Here is a 19,513-nt window from a genome sequence, read left to right as displayed (position 1 = left end):
AAGTCACATTCTGGAATGTAAGGGGTTAGCACATACAAATTTGGAGGGGATACAGTTCAGCTCATAATACTAAGCAATTATTGAAGAACTCTGACAAACAATACAAACTCAGCCATTAGAAGCTGGGTTTCGTGGCTTACCCCTATAATCCTAGCTACTCAGGAGGCTGAGATCTGAAGATGCAAGTTCAAAGCCAGCCCAGGCACCAAAGGACCTGCGACTCTTATCTCTAATTAACCTCTAGAAAACGGGAAGTGGAGTTTGGCTCAAGGGTTGGGCAGTAGCTGTGAGCTGAAGAGCCCAGGGACAATGCCTAGACACAGGGGTAGGGCAGTAGCCTTGAGCTGAAGAACCTAGGGACAGTACCCAGGCCAAGCTCAACCCCCAGGACCCACAAAAAAATAAAATAAAACAACAACAAACTCCATCAGTAGAATACTTTGTCCCATATGATAAGGAGAAGAGATGATGGGTGTCTTAAGTTCTCAATGCCAGTGAAAAACCTAAGTGAGCTCCTGTTTTATCTGCTATCCCTTTGCAGATTGAAGCTTTTGTTCTCCAGCTCTGCAGCATTTGCAAAGTTTGAGTTAACTTTGTCTGTCTCAGCCTGTTATCCATTGGTGCCATTACCTTTCACTGTTAAAAATTACCTTGGAAACATTGGGTAAGTAACTACTAGTGTAAGACCCCCAGCTACTCACTCTGCTTTGTTATTTCTGTAGAAGATTACTTAGTGGTCAGCAAATCGGGAGTGACATCTAAGGTGCCACCTTTTTTCTTTTCTTTTCTTTTTTTTTTTTTTTTTTTTTAAATTTGCAGAATTGGTTGTGTTGCAGGGTCAGGGAAACTTTTTTTCTTTCCACCCAGAGCTGTTTGGATATTTATAACCACTCACGGACCATGAAAAACATCAATATAAGCAGAAAAGGCTGAAGATAAGAAGAATATGTAGGGGCTGGGAGTTTGGCCTAGTGGTTAAAGTGCTTACCTAGCATGCACAAAGACCCGGGTTCGATTCCTCAGTACCACATATATAGAAAAAAGCTGGAAATGGTGCTGAGACTCGAGTGGTAGAGCTCTAGCCTTGAGAAAGTCCAAGGACAGTGCTCAGGCCCTGAGCTCAAGCCCAGGACTGGCAAAAAAAAAAAAAAGAAGAATATGTATTGGTCCCATCATGTACCAAATGAGTTTTCAGGTCATGAGCAGGTGGTTTCTCACCCCTGAAAATTCAGTTGCTATCTCCAGTGGATACTGGTGAACATTGCTCTGCTTTTTATGCTTGCTTCACTTTTTGAATCTTCCTAAAATGAAGAAAAAAAAAGAGAAAGAAACTCTACATAAGCTTAGCTCCAAACATGTGTAATTATTTTTTTTTTATGTTCTTAAAAGCAGAATATGAAGCTGGACGTGGTGGCTCATGCCTATAAGTCTAGCTACTTTGGGGGCTGAGATCTGAGGATCAAGGTTCAAAGCCAGCCAGGCACAAAAGGACCTGAGACTCTTATCTCCAGTTAACCTCTAGAAAATGGGAAGTGGGGCTTGGCTCAAGGGTAGGGTAGTAGCCTTGAGCTGAAGAGCACAAAGATAGTGCCCAGACCAAGTTCAAACCCTGTGACCCACAAGAAAAAAAACAAAACAAAACAAAAAACAATATGCACTTTGAAAGTGCATTCACAGTACTTATCTCAGACCTATAAATATCTCTTTCCTACTTGGCTATTGTCAGCGTTGTGACATTTTAGATACATTGCTGACAGACTAGGAGATGTTTGAAAAGTACCTACTTTAAATCCATCAACAACCACTGAAAGAATCATACAGCTAAAAAGGGCAACTTGTAGCTACAAGGCAGCTTTCAATTATATATAGAACTGTTTAGAGCCCCATTTCAACCAGTGTGTTATCACATGAAGAGAAGAGACACTAGTCTAGGGTCCCAGGGTCCTTGGGTGAGTGTCTCTTTATCCAGATGGCTTTTTTTTTTTTTTGCCAGTCCTGGGGTTGAGCTCAGGCCCTGAGCACTATCCTTGGATTTTCTCAAGGCTAGAGCTCTACCACTTGAGCCTCAACATCATTTCTGGCTTTTTCTCTATGTATGTGGTACTGAGGAATCGAACTCTGATTTTCATGCACTCTACCAATAGGCTAAACTGCCAGCTCCAGTCTGTTTATTTCTAGAAATGTCATTTGTGCTTCCTAGGAAACTAAGAGATGGTGTCTAAGAACATGTGCAGTACTGAATGGCAGACTAGCATTAAGTCTCCAGAACATTAAATAACTCTACATTCTTTCCAGACACGATGAAATTGCTACCATTATGTCTAAAGTGCCATTAGAAGACAACTACCTGAAGAATGTGGTCAAGCAAATTTACCAAGATCTACTTCAGGACTGACACTTCTCCTGCTAGACCCGCAAGGCCCCCTGGAACAATTGGAAAAAAATATCCTTAGCCAGCTATGGTGGCACACACGTCTGTAACCCCAGCAATTTGTGGCTGAGACAGGAGAATCATGAATTTGAGGTCAACCTGTGCTACACAGAGAGTTTGAGGCCAGTCTACATTACATAGTGAGACCAAGCAAACAAGACAGCAAAGAACATAATGATATTATGCCTTGGGCTGTGTTACTTTGACAATTTATCTTTATGTTATAGAAGAGTAGTAAAATTCTTCCAGATGATGTTATAGTTAATTGTATTGTTTTTTATATCTGTAGCCTCAAATAGCTTGCTATCAGCTTGCTTATTTTTCTACCTAAAGTTACAGAGTATGACACATAGAGAAAGCGTCTCTTAACTAATGTGGTGTTCTCTTTTTCAGAGATATTATCATTGACAAAGAGAGGAGCCCTTTCCACAGACTTACCAATAGGAGTTATAGGTAGCCAACAGATATTTCTGGAGTTGAAACTTGTCTGGCATTTACCTCTAGTGGCAGCATACTGGTCATGAGCAGCCTGGAGAGGGAGGACCACTGAATTCATGACCAGGGCAACAAAAATGAGAATCTTGTCTACGAACTACTATTCTTTTTTCTATATTTGAGGCCATTGTTACGAGAAAGCAATAATAATCAGCTTTCCTTGAGGGCCTTGCTTTTTGATCTGTAGTGTAAATTAATGTATACTTTTTTTCTTTTTCTTTCGTTTTTTTTGTCAGTTGTGGAACTTGAACTCTTGGCCCTGGGCATTTGTACCTGAGCTCTTCAGCTCAAGGTTACCACCTTACCCCTTGAGTTACAGCACTACTTCCTATTTTCTAGTGGTTAATTGGAGATAAGAGTCTCACTGTCTTTATGCCTAGGCTGGCTTTGAACCATCATCCTCAGATCTCAGCCTCCTAAGTAGCTAGGATTTCAGGTGTGAGCCACCGTGCCCGGCTTAACAGTTTTTCCAGGGGAAGCTTACTGATATTGGCCTACTACATACATGTAAATATGTTAATGTTTTTGTGTCTGTCATATAACAAATAATAGGTCTTCTGCATGGGCATATTGCATTTTTCTAAAGAATGCTTTATAACAAGATTCTTTTTTTTTTTAAATAATGACATCCCAAACATTATCATACTCGAACACTGGATTCTGACAATAATAAAAAACAGACATTACTGATGGATTGGTTCCTGATGCTGCATCTCACATAAAACCAAGTATATCTGTAAGCAGTATTATTGCTGAGGTAGACAAACATGAAAGAACTTTTACCCAGCCTTAGTCAAATTTTAATCATGACAATCTTCCTTTGTTTTATATTTAATTCCTAAACCGAAATAAAGTCACATTTTAGGCTAATTTGTCTTAAATTTTTGCTTTTTATTTAGGATCAGGTGCAAGTTCTATTAGTTCCATGAATGTTGACTTCCCCCCCTTACTGGTTTTACTTTTCAGCTATGTATCAAAAGATCAAATTATATCTGCTTTCAAAACTCACTTAACATAAAAATCACAACCGAGATGATGTCCCTTAAAATGTAAACTCCATAAACTTTCCCCCCCTCCCCATTCCTGGGGCTTGAGCTCAGGGCCTGAGCACTGTCCTTGGGCTTTCTCAAGGCTAGAGCTTTACTACTTGAGTCACAGCACCATTTCCAGCTTTTTTCTATGTATGTGGTATCAAGGAATTCAACTCAGGTCTTTGTGCATGCTAGGCAAGCACTAGGCCAAACTCCCAGCCATTCCATAAACATTTTTAAAAGTTGTCAGTATAGTCTATTTTCCATGAAACTTAAGTTAGCGTACTTATTGGATTTATCTTTAGATCTAAAAATTATAGGTTTTAATAACTATAATAAAGTGCCCAAAGAATGATTTGGCTTCTAATGTAACTGTCTCTGTTCTCTTGGGTTTGGAGTATTTAATTGTAATGTTTGTGTAGGTATTTGTGTTTTCTTTTGTTCAAAGTGTTTGATATTTTCATAAATTTTTGTATGCTTTTTTGTGGATTGAAGAAAAGTATCTTTTGCATTAGTAAAATTTATTACTTGAAATCTTTTATAAGTAATGTCTATTTATTTAATTTTTGCCAGTCCTGGGGCTTACACTCAAGGTCCACCCACCCCTTGAGCCACAGCGCCTCCTCGGCCCTTTCTGCTTAGGTGGCGCTGAGAAGTCAAGCCCGGGGCTTCATCCCGGCCACACTCCCAGCCCCTAGAAAGTATTTGTATCGTATTATCATTATCACCCGGGCACCGAGGCTCGCGCCGGCCCCCCTAGCTACTCGGGGCCCGAAAGGACCTGCGCCCTTCTCTCCAGGCACCCGGTGGAACACGGGAGTGGGCGGGCTCCAGGGAGGGTGGCAGGCACCGCGCCAGGCCAGAGTTACCAAAAACAGAATGAGACAGGAGCCTCTGTGAAGAGAGCAAGGTCGGAGGGGCACATGCGGCGTGTGTTGTGCTCTTCCGCGCTGGAATCGCGCCCGGCGCAGTCCGCCACGGCGCCACCCCAGCCGGGATGGAACGCCGGTCCACCGGACCACGGGCGGGCCGGGCGCTGGCAGCGCTCCACTCTGGGAAATGTAGTCCCGGGACAACCGCAGGTCCTCCTGGGACTTGTAGTCCTCTGCCTATTTCTCCTGAGTCCTCAGTGGGAGGGGAAGAGCGGAAGTGGCTAGAAGGCGGGTCTGAGGAGGGCGTGGCGACGTCGCGCCGGCGCAGGCGCGGGGCGCCCGAGTGTGGCGGGATTTCCGAAAGTCGCGCGCTGAGGCGGGAAGCGTACGCCTGAGCAGAGCTGGAGTTCCAGGAGGCGTCGTTGGGAGCCGCGTCGCGAGAATCACCTGTGGAGCGGGCCCACGCCGGAGACCGGAGCTCGTGGGGCGCGTCCGGGGCCCGCGGACCGACGTCGGGGCGCGCGGCGCGCCGCCAGCCCAGGTGAGTGGTGCGGGCGGGGCCGCGTCCGCCGTGAGCCCGAGCCGGAGCCAGGCGCTGAGCCGCCTTCCGGGTCCCCCCTGCCCCAGCCGGCAGCGCGGGGACGGCGGAGCCGCCAGCTGCCCGCCGCGCCCAACCGCCCCGCCCCGCCCCCAGCGTTCGTGGCCGCCCGGGGGCCCCGGCCGGCCCTGCGCCGTGGAAGCGGTTCTCGTAACGGGTCGGGAAGAGGCCAGTGGGCAGGAGGGTCGGTCAGCCGCGGGGCCCGGCCCGGAACGCCCGCTGGCGAGGCGCGAGCGGGGCAGGAGCCGCGCGGGGACCGTGCGGGAGGACGTGCGTGGCGGTCACTGCGCGGGGAGGCAGCGCAGAGGCGGTCAGCACGCAGAGCTCGGCCGGGGTTCCCCCATGTCAGCAGCCGGAACTGGCTGCACCCCAGCCCGGCGCGGACGCCGCGTCCCCCGGCGCGGCTGGGTTTGGGCCTCGTGTCGGTTTCGGCGGAGTTGTTGAGTACTTCGTCCCACGTCGCTGCCAGCGCTCTGCTTTTCTTTTTCATTTCAGCTCTTCGGGTTATTCTGGGGATATCTCGGTTTAGTTCAGATTTTCCGTTATTGATGTCGTGAAGAACCTGTTTTTAAAAACTCAGCCATTTTTCGGTTGTCTTTTACCCATTACCTATTAGAAGTTGCTCGTATGTGTATTCTGATGATCTGCCTACAGCTGTGTATGTGATTTGATTTTTCATGCTGGTAATATTGGCTTTTTTCTTTTTTTAAACTTGGTACTGGAATTTGAAGTCAAGGCTTTGCACCTGCTAGGCCAGGTGTTCCGTATTTTGAGCCACAACTCCTCTCTTTTACTAATGATGGTTTGTGTTGTTTGGTTTTGGTTGGAACTTGTGAATTTAAACTTTACCTAGGGGTTGAGCAACTGCTTAGCATTTTTAAGGGCCTAGATTCCAGCTTCAGAAATAAAATCAGGGTCCAGGATTGTGGCCTAGTGATAAGAGTGCTTTCCCCAGCATGCACGAAGCCCTGGGTTTCATTCCACAGTTCTACATACACAGAAAAGGCCAGAATTGGTGCTGTGGCTCAAGGGGTAGAGCACTAGCCTTGACAAAGCCCAAGGACAGTGCTCAGGCCTTGAGTTCAATCCCTAGGACTGCGACACACGCACACACACACAAAAACAGCCAGGTTACCAGAAGCTACACTTGTAATCCCAGCTACTCAGGAGGCTGAGATCTAGGGATGACAGTCTAAAGCCAGCTTGGGCAGGAAGTCCATGAGATTTATCGCCAGTTAATTACCAAAAATTCCAAAAGTGGAGCTATGGTACAAATGGTAGAGTATTAGCCTGAGCACCTACGTTCAGCAACCACTCACTAAACTCAGAATCCAGGACAGCACAAAATAAACTCCAGTATTGCCCTGCTTTTTTTTTTAGACCTGGCCCTTAAACTCTGTATGTATGTAGGACTGAGGAATTGAACCCAGCCCTTTTGTTCATGCCAGGCGAGTACTCTACCCCTTGGTCAAACTCCCGGCCTGTCTCCTGGACTTTTCTGTCCATGCTTGAAGGTGAGTCTCTCATACTTTCCTGGCTTAGCTGGCTTCAAACCATTATACTCAGATCTGTCTCCTAAGTAGCTAAGATTACAGGCATTAGACACTGCTGCCCAGCTGTAAGCTGTAGTTTGGACCTGTAAAACATGCATTAAAAGCTGAAAAGTGGAAATCACCCACAATAACTTCATTGCTTCACTGGAATTCCAGGAGTAAATGAGATCTTTGCTCAATGCTTGATAGACCATTCCACAAAAATAACAGCTATGCCTGAGTATATTAATTTGTAGTGCTTTAGATAGACCTTTTAATCATAAGTTGATTACTCTTTTTTTTTTTTTTTTTGGAGGGTCATGGGCACTGTCCCTGAGACCTTCAGCTCAAGGCTACCATCCTACCCCTTGAGCTACAGAGCCACTTCCACTTTTCTAGTTGTTAATTGGAGATAAGAGTCTCACGTCTTTAGTGCCTGGGCCGGCTTTGAACCCTTTCATCCTTCCCTCATTCTCCTCTCCTGTCCCTACCCTCAATTTGCATAGTTCAATTTCTATATAATGTACATGTAATGGCTACATTTGCTTACCCTTTTTCTCTCTCTGTGTGTCCCCGTGACTTCCCCCCACCCCCGCAAAAAAAAATGCTGCTTCCTAGTATTTACTTATTGATTTTATTTATTTATTTTTCTTTCTGCTACTGTGGGTAGTCAGTGGTGAAACCAAAAGTTTATGATGTACTTTTGAGACTTTGTTCCCAGGCTCCCCACTCTACACTGCTGTCACCAGTACCCAAATCTGAGGATGTGCATCCCTTTACAAATGATAAGGTTTTTGCACATAACTTATCAGCATTGTCCCAAATACTTGAATGTGTATCTTGGTTACTTATAACACTTGATATGCTAATTTGAATTTAATAGCTGTTCCACTATACTCTGGGAAAGATGTTTGTAATGTTCAGTATACACTTTATTTATTTATTTATCCTTTTGAATGCTTGCAGTAGAACGCAGCGTTTTGCCTGGGCAAGTTCTGCTTTTGCCTTTTTTTTTTTTTGCCAGTCCTGGGCTTGAGCTCAGGGCCCGAGCACTGTCCTTGGACTTTCTCAAGGCTAGAGCTCTACCACTTGAGTCTCAGCACTACTTCTGGCTTTTTTCTGTGTATGTGGTACCCGGGTCTTTCTGCATGCTAGGCAAGCACTCTACCAGTAGGCCAAACTCCTGGCCCCCCTAAATTTTTTTTCCCCCCCAGCTCAGGGACTTGAACTCTGGGCCTGGGTGTTGTCCCCGAGATCTTTAGCTCAAGGCTATGGTCCATCCCCTGGAGCCACAGCACCACTTCTGTTTTTCTGGTGGTTAATTGGAGATAAGAGCCTCAGGGACTTTTTGTGCCCTGGCTGGCGTTGAACTACACTCCTCCTATCTCAGGCTTCTGAGTAGTGAGCCACAGACACCCGTCCCTATCGTAATTTTATTTTACAACTATTTTCATTCCGTGCTTGGTATAAGGCTTTGATAGGAAGCTCACACGTTGGGTGGGCAGTCTCAGCTTTTCAGAGCTTGTTGCAGAGGTGTGTGCTGCTCTGTGATCATCCCCACAGTATCTCTGTATTTTTCAGTAATGGCTATGCAGATGCAGCTTGAAGCAAATGCAGATACTTCAGTGGAAGAAGAAAGCTTTGGACCACAGCCTGTTTCACGGTTGGAGGTATGTTTTTAGTTGCTAATTTTTAAATTATACTGTACGTACTACGTTCTTTTGTCTTAAAGGGATTATTAACCTTAAACTATGGGTTTACTAAAGCTGAAATTTTGGCATAAAGAAGTTATCATGGCTCCTGTGCAATGGTGTAGGGTCATTGCTAACTATGTTTAACTAGTTCTCTTGTACTCTTTTTTTTTTTTTTTTTTTAATGTGAATGCTGGTATTGTGGCTTGAACTCTAGGCTCACACTCTATCATTTGAGCCACGTCTCCACTTCTGGCTATTTATTTATTTATGACAATTCTGGGCGTAGGTCTCTGTACCTAAGTTCCTTTTCTGAGGAATTGAACCTGGGTCTTCGTGCATGCAAAGCAAGTGCTGTACCACTAGGCCAAACTCCCAGCCTGGAGATTAGCTTTTTCTTATCAAATGTGTGGCCTTCTTCAGCATCACAAGTAGTTGTGTATCACCAGACCTTACTATTAATATCAACTGTTAGAGCAAGAGCCATCTAGTCTTCATTTTAAAAGGAATGGGGAGGTATTGGTATACTAAGATTTTGATTCTCTCAGCTGTAGAGCAGTCTTAACTACACAGCATAGTAAAAAAATAACATTCTCTTTGTGCTGGATGTGGAGAGGGTTGGATAAAACACTGGTTTATAGTAGCTTTAGGACTCCTAGTATGAAAGTAGAGTGCTTGCCTACCATGCATAAAGCCCTGGGTTCAATTCCTTGATGATACTGAATCCTGAGAAGAAGCTGGAAGTGGTGCTCAAGTGTTAGAGTGCTGGCCTTGAGAAAGTCCAAGGACGGTGCTCAGACCCTGAGCTCATGCTGCAGGACAGTCTCCCCACTACCCCCACAAAAAAGTTTTTAATAATGAACAGATTGATAATATGATATTTAATGCCTCATGTGAACACACTTCTCAGAGCTTTAGCACATAATCCTTCAAATCCTCTGCGAAGAATCTATATAAGATATGTATGCTTTTCTTCTAGCAATGTGGCATAAATGCCAATGATGTGAAGAAACTGGAAGAAGCTGGATTCCATACTGTAGAGGCTGTGGCCTATGCACCTAAGAAAGAGCTAATAAATATTAAGGGGATCAGTGAAGCCAAAGCTGATAAGATTCTGGTGAGTACTGAGTGGTGACCTAGGAAGAGTTAATGGCAGTCATCCAGAATGATGGAAGGTAGGTACTTGATTCCATTCTTCACTTTCCTGTCATCTTTACTTTCTTTCTAGAAGTCATTCTTAGTTTTGTATTTACTAGTACTAGAGCTTGGACTCTGAGCCTTGCGTACTTTTTGGCTTTTTCACTCAAGGCTGATACTAAATGACTTGAACTACAACTCCATTTCTGTATTTTTCTGGTTAATTGGGAAAAAAAGACTTGCAGTTTTTCTGCCCAGCCTGGCTTCAAAGTCTAATCCTTACTGTAAAAGCTAAGCAAGAGGGCCAGCAATGTGGCCTAGTAGTAGAGTGCTTGTCTAGCATGCACAAAACCCTGGGTTTGATTCCGTGGTACTACATATTAAGAAAAAACTGGAAATGATGCTGTGGCTCAGGTGGTAGAGCGATAGCCTTGAGAAAATTCAAGGATGGTGCCCAGGCCCTGAGTTCAAGCCCCAGGACTGACCCAAAAAAAAAAAAAAATGTATAAAGTCCCTGCACATATTTTGAAATCTGAAAAAAAAAAATTAAATCTGAATCAATTCTGGTTCCAAGCACTTAGGAATAAGATTATGCAACACATTATTTTTTATTAGCATACATTAGTTCTTCAAGGCGGGATTTCACAGTGACATTTCTACACATCTACATATGTATAGAAAGTATCCGAGTCAGACTTCTCACTTCTTCCCTTCCCCACTCTCCTTCCTAATAAAAGCAGGTTTCATTGTTCTGTCCTCATATACTCTCAGCTACTTCAATATAAATCACCCTCAATTTTTCCTTTTCCCTTTCACTTATCTCGTAAGTAGTCTTTTAGTTGGATTTCTGTTCTATGCTTATTTGTATATATATTTATGTATGCTGGGGTTCTTACATTTGTGTCCATGAATGTTGCGCCTAGCTTCCCCGTGCATGAAAACATGATGTCTGTTGTGGGAGTTTGGCTTGTCACTCAGTTGAGATCTTAATGAGATCTGTTTTCCTTGAGACCAATTCAATTAATGTGTGCTGAGTAGAAGTCCATAGTGAATGTCATTATCCTCTCATTTGTTGATGGTGGGGCCATCACTTGGCTACTATGAACAGTGCTGCAGAAAACATGGAAATGCAGGGGCCTTTTTTGCATATTCATTTATTCTGCTTTGGACTCAGTAAATGCCCTGGTGTGGTGGGTCATGGGGCAGGTCTAACTTGAGTCTTTAAAGGACGCTGCATAGTAATTTCCATGTGGTTTGTGCTAGCTTACTAGAACACCACCACAGTGGAAGAGGATAACATTTCTTATTTTTTACCTAGGCTGAGGCAGCTAAATTAGTCCCAATGGGTTTTACCACTGCAACTGAATTCCACCAAAGGCGGTCTGAAATCATCCAGATTACTACTGGCTCCAAAGAGCTTGACAAACTACTTCAAGGTATGGGAATCCCCTACCCTGTCTTACAGACTCTACGTAGCAAAGCACGCAGGCATGGAACAGTGTTTGTGTAGGAGTTTCATGTGGTGAAGGTGTAAGAAGGAAGACCGTGGCAGGGACTTGATGTTATAGCCTACTGTATGGCGAGGCTAACAATGTCGTGACTGGTTAGAAAAGTGTAATTATGTGTATTTCTGGTGAATAAATCCAGGGCCTCTACACCTAAGCTCAGAGCTGTACTCCCAGCCCAAAGCTTTCCATCTTTGAATGGTATTCATTATGTAGTATAAACTAATTCAAGACTTTTAATTGTAGGGAGCGTTCCACTTTTTTCTTGTTGTCGTTGCCAGTCCTGAGGACTGACCTCAGGGCCTAAGCACTGTCCTTGGTCTTTGTCAAGGCTAGAGCTCTACTACTTGAGCCACAGCACCTCTTCTAGCTTTTTCTATGTATGTGGTTCCAGGGAATCTAACACATGTCTTCATATGTTTCTATAAACATATAATTCATGATTTTTTTAACAAATTGGTATTCCTTGAAAACAGAATTTCTAAATTATGTAAAATTCCTTTCTGATAAGTCTCAAGAACATTGCTATGATTTTATAGTTTCTAAATATACTAAAAAGTGCTTATTTTCCTTTTAGGTGGAATCTAGACTGGATCTATTACAGAGATGTTTGGAGATACTAAATAGTGCTTATTTTTCTTTTAGGTGGAATCGAGACTGGATCTATTACAGAGATGTTTGGAGAGTTCCGAACTGGGAAGACCCAGATCTGTCACACGCTGGCTGTCACTTGTCAGGTGAGTAGGGTCTCTAGCAGGGGTGCACTGACTCCTGCTATTGACAAGTACCTGTCGGGATAGCATTATGATTCCTATAGCTAGTTACAAGAAAGCGTCCTAGGCCTTCTCAGACTTGAACCTGACGTTCCTTGTTGGTTTACTTCTTGTATGCCTCACTGGTGACGGTTATGTATAAATAATCCAGCTCAGGCACTTGGGTGTGGTAAGGTTATTCTTAGATGGACCATGTGTCTCCTTAGTGCCACAGGCCCACTTCCCCTTTTCTAGTCACTAATTGGGGTCTCACAGATCTTCAGTGCCTGGCTGGCTATGAACTGTGATCCTCATATTCAGCCTCCTGAGTAGCTAGGAGAAAGGCAGAAGTAGGGCCAGGAATGTGGCCTGGTGGTAGAGTGCTTGCCTAGCATGCACGAATACCTGGGTTCGATTCCTTGGTGCCACATACATGGAAAGGGCTGGGAGTGGTGCTGTAGCCGTAGTGGTAGAGCTCTGGCCTTGAGGGATGAAAAAACAAAAAACAATGATGGCAAGTCGAAATTGTTTTACTTTTTTTTTTTTTTTGCCAGTCCTGGGCCAGAGCACTGTCCTTGGATTTTTCTCAAGGCTAGAACTCCACCACTTGAGCCTCGGCACCACTTTTGGCTTTTTCTAAGTATGTGGTACCAAGGAATCGAACCCGGGTCTTCATGCGTGCTAGGCAAGCACTCTGCCACTACGCCAAACTCCAGGCCCAAAATTGTTTTACTTTTTAAGAAGCCGGATGATTATAGGCGTGATCAGACTGAGATCTGAGGATCGAGGTTCAAAGCCAAGGCAGCTCAGGCACAAAAGTCCGTGAGACTCTTAGCTCCAATTAACTACCAGAAAACTGGAAGTGGCACTGCAGCTCAAGGGGGGTAGGGTGGTAGCCTTGAGCTGAAGTGCTCAGGGACAGCACCCAGGCCCAGAGTTCAAGTCCCAGAACAGGGGGGTAGGAGAGAGGGAGAGGGAAGAAAGAAAGAGCACCAGTGGCTCAGCCCTGCAGTCCTAGCTACTTGGGAAACTGGGATCCTAGCATTGTACCAAGCTAGCCTGTGTAGGTAGCCTATAGCTCCAATTAACTACGAAAGGTCAAGTGGAGCTGTGACTCAACATAGGAGCATGCAAACCTTGAGCACAAAAGCTCAGGGTTAGTGCCCGGGCCCCAAGTTAAAGCCCCAGGACTGAGTAAAAAGAAGATATGATGTTTTCCTTTTCATCACTTCTATATCTCATACACTGTTGAAGAGCCCCAAGGAATGTGTTGCTTAATAAATAAGTATATATTTAGTTTAAACATGCTAAAGTTAATTATGCATTGGATTAGCACATCCTGTTACATTAAACCTAAAGTATTAAATGGGCTTCCAAATACTTGCACTCTTTTTTTTTTGCCAGTCCTGGGCTTGAGCTCAGGGCCTGAGCACTGTCCTTGGACTTTCTCAAGACTAGAGCTCTACCACTTGAGCCTCAGCACCACTTCCAGCTTTTTTTTTTTTTTTCTATGCATGTGGTACCGAGGAATTGAACCCAGGCCTTCGTGCATGCTAGGCAAGCACTCTACCACTAGGCCGCAATCCCGGCCCCATTTGGTTGATTTTTGTGTTGATCTTTGAATGGGACTGCTGAGCGGTACATTTTGCCAAGCCAGCTGTTGATATGATGATACATGGGGTGCTTCATGTCTGCTACTGAGGTGTATTTCTAGCAGAATGCCTCTTCATCCTCTGCTGGTCACCTTTAAAATGTGCTTTTTCTCTTTCTATTGGAGTGGGAGGAATTACAGGCTCATTAGGAGGACCGTCAGAAATGACTGTCTCTACTCTTTGCTTTTCTCTCTAGCTTCCCATTGACCGAGGTGGAGGTGAAGGAAAGGCCATGTATATTGACACAGAAGGTACCTTTAGGCCAGAAAGGCTGCTAGCAGTGGCTGAGAGGTAGGTTACTGAGATGAGAAATCCCTTCACTCATCACTGTAGTAGTCCCCAAGGTTAGTTTGGCTATAAAATCTTATGAGTTATTCCACATCAAAAAGTTAGTGATTCGAAAGAATTACCTTAGCTAGGCGCCCATGGCTCATACCTGTAATCCTAGCTACTCCAGAGGCCAAGATCTGTCATGTTCAAAGCCAGCCCAGGCACTATAAAAGTGTGTGTGTGGACCGGGAGTTTGGTCTAGTGGTAGAGTGCTTGCCTAGCATGCATGAAGGCCTGGGTTTGATTCCTCAGTACCACATACATAAAAAAGCCAGGAGTGGTGCTATGGCTCACGTGGTAGAGCCTTGAGAAAGTCCAAGGACAGTGCTCAAGCCCAGGACTGGCAAAAAAACAAAAACAAAAACAAAAACGCGTGCGACTCCTATCTCTTAACACTAGAAAACTGGAAGTGGCCCTGTAGCTCAAGGTGTAGAGTGGTAGCCCTGAGCTGAAGAGCTCAGGGACAATTCCCGGGCCCAGACTCCAAACCCCACGACCAACCCTAAAATAAATAAGAAGAAACCCTTTTTTTTTTTTTGCTAGTCCTGAGGCTTGAACTCTGCCTGAGCACTGTCCTTGAGATTTTGGGGTTTTTCCTAAAAGCTAGCACTCTGCCACTTGAACCACAGCACTACTTCTGGCTTTTCTATGTAATGGTACTGAGAGATCAAATCCAGATCTTTGTGCATGCTAGACAAGCCCTCTGTACCACTAGGCCACACTCCTGACTTCAAGAATGACCTTTCTTTAGTGAAGACTTTTTTGGGGGTGCCAGTGTTGGAGCTTGAACATGAGGCTTCTCGTTGCACTTTTTAGCTCACAGCTTACCTTTTATTACTTTTGTCACAGTTATACTTCCAGCTTAGTGCTCGTTAACAGGCGTTATCAAGGATTTGACTGACCAAGTTGGTTTTTGTTGTTGGTCCTGGGGCCTGAACTCAGCCTGGGAGCTATACTGAGCTTCTTCTCTCAGGGCTAGTGCTTTACCACTTTGAGTCGCCGTGCTGCTTCCCCAGGTTGGTTTTAAAGAACCTTAAATTCTGAGGCTTACAGGTAGGATATACCAGCACCTAGTCTAGCAAGAAAGATCTGATCAGACTGGATACAAATCAAGATCTAACTCTGTTATCTTCTGGAAAAACATCAGAGACAAATAGCTGAAAAGTAAGAAAAGAATGTAGGTCAGCAGGCCTGGAGTTTGGCCTAATGATAGAGTGCTTGCTCGAAGACCCAGATTCGAATCTTTGGTACCACATACATAGAAAAAGCCAGAAGTGGTGCTGAGGCTCAAGTGGTAGAGCTCTAGCCTTGAGAAAGTCCAAGGACAGTGCTCAGGCCCCGAGTTCAAGCCCAGGACTGTAAAAAAAAAAAAAAATGTAGTTCATGCCTATAATTCCCAACTACTCAGAAAACTTGACACCTGGGAGTAGAGATTTGAAGCCAGCCTTGGCAAACAAATCCTTGTCTGTTACCTCCAATTGACTAGCAAAAATCTCAGGTGGTGAAGTGTCAGCCAGGATCAGGGCCCTGAATTCAAGCCCCAGTTCCAGGAGCACACATTAGAAGGTTGTAAATATGCGTCTCTAACACCAGAGTCACTAAATATGTGAAATAAATACCAGTGTCGGTGACAGCGCTGGGAGCATTCTCTCACTGTGCTTATGGTCCTTGTGTCTGGGAAATGTGTGACCAGCATCATAGCTAACAGTGGAGCGTGCACTGCTTTGCCCAGATCCTCCCCACTTTAGCCAAGCAATGAAGTGAAATAGAGAAGATACCTTTCCCCCTCCTCTTTTTAAAAATTTTTTTTTACAATGACAATTTTTTTTTTATAATGACAATTTTTTTTTTTTTTTTTTTTTTTTACAGTCCTGGGCTTGAGCTCAGGGCCTGAGCACTGTCCTTGGACTTTCTCAAGGCTAGAGCTCTATCTACCACCTGAGCCACAGCGCCATTTCTGGCTTTTTCCATGTATGTGGTACCGAGGAATGGGTCTTCTTGCCTGCCAGGCAAGCACTCTACCACAAGGCCAAACTCCCGGCCCAGCATTTATATTTTTTATTGAATTAAATTTTGTTGGTGGTGGTTTTGGGACTTGAACTCTGGGCCTTGTCCCTGAGCGCTTCAGCTCAAGACTAGCACTCTGCTACTCGAGCCACAGCACTGCTTCCTCCCTTCTCATTAGAAAGGTCTCACTCTAGTTCAAGAATCACTAAAACCTAAATTCACTTCCTGCTTGTATCAGGTAGGTATATGTCCAAGTAATTGCTCCTGTCACCTTTCCATGGGTAGTTTGCCTAAACTTCATAATGGAGAAGGCGGTGTGTTTATGGCCTTAGCCTCTCTGCTTCCTCACACCCATCCCAACACAAGCTCTCTCTGCTCTCTCCTAGATACGGTCTCTCTGGCAGTGATGTCCTGGATAACGTAGCATATGCTCGAGCATTCAACACAGACCACCAGACGCAGCTGCTTTATCAAGCATCCGCCATGATGGTAGAATCTCGGTAGGTACTTAGTAGAAGTCACAAAATAATTGAGTTCTTTCAGTGAGTTGTCTTTGTAATTCTAGCTGTTGAGGAGGCAGAGATCTCAGGATGACTTTTTAGATCCAGGCCAGGAAAATCTTCAAGACATTTTTTTTTTTTTTTGGCCAGTCCTGGTCTTGAGCTCAGGGCCTGAGCACTGTCCTCGGACTTTCTCAAGGCTAGAACTCTACCACTTGAGCCTCAGCACCACTTCCAGCTTTTTTCTATGTATATGGTACCAAGGAATTGAACCCAGGTCTTCATGCATGCTAGGCAAGTACTTTAACCACTAGGCTAAACTCCCGGCCTCTTCAAGACATCTTTTTGGCTGGCCCTGGGTCTTGAACTCAGGACCTGGACTCTGTCCCTGCCTGAGCCTCTGTACTCAAGGCTGGTACTGTACTTCTTGAGCCACTGTGTCATTTCAGGCTTTTTTTGAGTCATTTATTGGAAATAGGAGAAACTTACTTCCAATAAACTGGGCTGCCTTTAAATGGTGATGCTGAGATTTGTCTCCTGCTAGGATTATAAGCTTGAGCCACTGGCACCTGGCTGCATGTAAACCCTTATCTCTAATTAGCTGTCACCAAGGGTGGCCGGCCTAGTGGTATTGTGCCAGCCTAGCATGCACAAAGATTCAGGTTCAATCCACGGTACCTCATACACAGAAAAAGCTGAAAGTAGTGCTATGGCTCAAGTGGTAGAGTGCTAGCCTTGAGCAAAAGAAGCTTAAGGACAGTGTCTAGGCCCTTAGTTCAAGCCCCAGGATCCCCCCCCCCCCCCCAAAAAAAAAAAAAGGCATCACCAGCCACACAGCCAAGTGCGACTGGGAGTTGAAGCTCCAGCATGTGGGCCATGCCAGGACAAGCTGGCTGAGGTCTAGCATTGTGCTGGATCAATTTCCTACCCTCTCTATGAAACCTGAGGTCAGGTCTGTAACAAAAATAGTGCCTCACAAGAGAATGCAACATTTTTTTTTTTTTTTTTTTTTTACTTTTGGTACCATTTGTGGGTCTTGAACTGAAAAGCCCGAGTGCCGTCTCTGACCTTTTTAGCTGAAGGCTAGCACTCTACCACTTGAGCCAAAGCTTCACATCTGGCTTTTTTTTTTGAAATAGGAGTGTCTTGGACTTTTATGCCCAGCCTTTGAAGTGTGATCTTCAGCTCCCACTTCCTGGGTTGCTAGTAATAAAACATCTACATTCAAGTAAAACTGTGCAAAATTTTAGGGTAGTGAGGAAAGAGCAGAATCTGATGGAATACAGCAAGAAATTGGTCTCAGAGAATTCTTGTTGTCTGTAGGTATGCATTGCTTATTGTAGACAGTGCCACCGCCCTGTATAGAACAGACTACTCAGGTCGAGGAGAGCTCTCAGCCAGGCAGATGCACCTGGCCAGGTTTCTGAGGATGCTTCTACGACTTGCTGATGAGGTAAGCTGCAGGGAAGGGGTAAAGATCACCTGTTTTCAGTGGCCGCAGGTTCCAGAGGTCTTGGTAAGTGTTTGGGACATGAGAGAGTTTAGAAAAGGGAGGAGAGACGTAGGTGTTGCATGTGGGTGAAGAGGTGACTGCATTAAGGTTTGGGAAGTGGCTGTGGCCACAGAACTGACAGCCTCTCTCCTTCAACAGTTTGGTGTGGCAGTGGTAATCACCAACCAGGTGGTAGCCCAAGTGGACGGAGCAGCCATGTTTGCCGCGGATCCCAAGAAACCTATCGGAGGAAACATCATCGCCCATGCGTCAACGACCAGGTGGGGGGATCCCAGCAGCCCGAAACCCTTCCCTCCCTAGGAGAAGACTTGAGGCTTCATGCACTGGTTATACATGGTATACGGAGATAAGTGAAGCTGGCAGGCGCTGTCCCTAAGCTCTCAGCTCAAGGCTACTGCCTTAAGCCTTGAGCCATGGGGCCACTTCAGATTTTCTGGTGATTCGTTAAAGACAAGATTCTCAGACTTTTTAGTGCCTGGACTGGCTTTGAACTGTGACCCTCAGGTCTCAACCTCTTGAGTAGCTAGGATTGTAGGCATGAGCCACCACGCCCATCCTCCTTGAGATATTTTTATCAACGAAGTGGAAGCCAAGCATAGGCAAAAAACCTCAGCTTAGAGTCCAACCTTCAGGGTAAGCACAGGATAGCTGGGTGAATGGACATAGTGACACAGTTGATCCCAGCTAGCGGTTCTCAGGAAAGAATGCTCCTGGGCTAGGACTGTGGCTTAATGGTGGGGTGCCTGCCCAGCATGTATGAAGCTGCGGCTTCAAATCCTCAGTACCAGGTTAACAGAAAAAAGCCAAAAGTGGCTCAAGTGGTAGAGTGCTATCCTTGAGCAAAGAAAGAAGCTCAAGGTACGTGCCCAGGCCCCAAGTTCAAGCCCCAGCCCCCCCCCAAAAAAAGTTGATAAGCATTCCAGGAGGGGGTTTCTGCACTTCTACATTAGATGTACACTTAAGTGCTGTCATCCCACAGGAATGGAACTACTTAATAACGGATGCTTTGGTCTTTGTGTTAGATTGTACCTGCGGAAAGGAAGAGGGGAAACCAGAATCTGCAAAATCTACGACTCTCCCTGTCTACCTGAAGCTGAAGCTATGTTTGCCATCAATGCAGATGGGGTAGGAGATGCTAAAGACTGAATCGCCACTTTATTTTTCATGACTCACTTAAGTACTGTAGCCTGGGAGAAAGGTGACCCCCCGGTGGAGTTCTCCTCAGACCTCCTCCTGCTGGACTCTCAACACTTGGCTTTCAGGAACACAGCTATTGATTGTATCCGCAGTGGTGTAAACAGACAGGTTAGTGCGCGACCTGAGTGTCATTCCTTTGGGATTACTTACCTTGACATAGTGCACGTTCTTATTTTTCCATAACCAAAGCTGAGGAGAGCTAGCTCTATGCTGACTTCCAAATAATGGTAAAATAAAATGCCTTCCTAGGGCTCTAAAACCAAGGTAATG

At 45.0% G+C, this 19,513-nt stretch overlaps 2 protein-coding genes across 5 annotated transcripts in view; both read left to right on the top strand.

Annotated features, from left to right (window-relative positions):
• The window catches only part of Knl1 (kinetochore scaffold 1), a 29,413-nt gene extending 28,740 nt beyond the window's left edge, over positions 1-673 (top strand). The window contains exon 17 of the mRNA XM_090318603.1: positions 542-673. Coding sequence (XP_090174729.1) covers positions 542-668 — 127 coding nt within the window. The 3' untranslated portion in view covers positions 669-673. The remainder of the gene's footprint in view (positions 1-541) is intronic.
• A 4,529-nt stretch (positions 674-5,202) lies between these two features.
• Positions 5,203-19,506, top strand: Rad51 (RAD51 recombinase). 4 transcript variants are annotated; one of them, XM_090318600.1, is made up of 10 exons: positions 5,203-5,370; positions 8,541-8,629; positions 9,630-9,767; positions 11,106-11,223; positions 11,938-12,029; positions 13,893-13,987; positions 16,420-16,533; positions 17,857-17,986; positions 18,185-18,306; positions 19,069-19,506. In XM_090318600.1, exons 2-10 carry the CDS (start codon positions 8,543-8,545, stop codon positions 19,190-19,192), a joined length of 1,020 nt encoding a protein of 339 aa, XP_090174726.1. In that variant the 5' UTR covers positions 5,203-5,370; positions 8,541-8,542; the 3' UTR covers positions 19,193-19,506. The 4 variants fall into 4 exon arrangements, with proteins under 4 accessions (XP_090174726.1, XP_090174725.1, XP_090174724.1 ...); XM_090318599.1 differs by lacking the exon at positions 5,203-5,370 and adding an exon at positions 6,065-6,085; XM_090318598.1 differs by lacking the exon at positions 5,203-5,370 and adding an exon at positions 6,237-6,941.
• Positions 19,507-19,513: the final 7 nt, after the last annotated feature.

This window comes from Megascapheus bottae, chromosome 25 (assembly GCF_031878675.1).
Source record: "Megascapheus bottae isolate mThoBot1 chromosome 25, mThoBot2.hap1, whole genome shotgun sequence".
Taxonomy (NCBI): domain Eukaryota; kingdom Metazoa; phylum Chordata; class Mammalia; order Rodentia; family Geomyidae; genus Megascapheus; species Megascapheus bottae.
This window is presented reverse-complemented; position numbering and strand designations above follow the sequence as displayed.

Excerpts from the sequence above, each read along its gene's own strand:
- Rad51 (XM_090318598.1), top strand. The coding sequence starts at position 6,869 with ATGCCAGGCGAGTACTCTACCCCTTGGTCAAACTCCCGGCCTGTCTCC. Across the intron at positions 9,768-11,105 it reads CCAAAGCTGATAAGATTCTG|GCTGAGGCAGCTAAATTAGT; the intron begins GTGAGTACTGAG and ends TTTTTTACCTAG. Across the intron at positions 16,534-17,856 it reads GCCATGATGGTAGAATCTCG|GTATGCATTGCTTATTGTAG; the intron begins GTAGGTACTTAG and ends TGTTGTCTGTAG.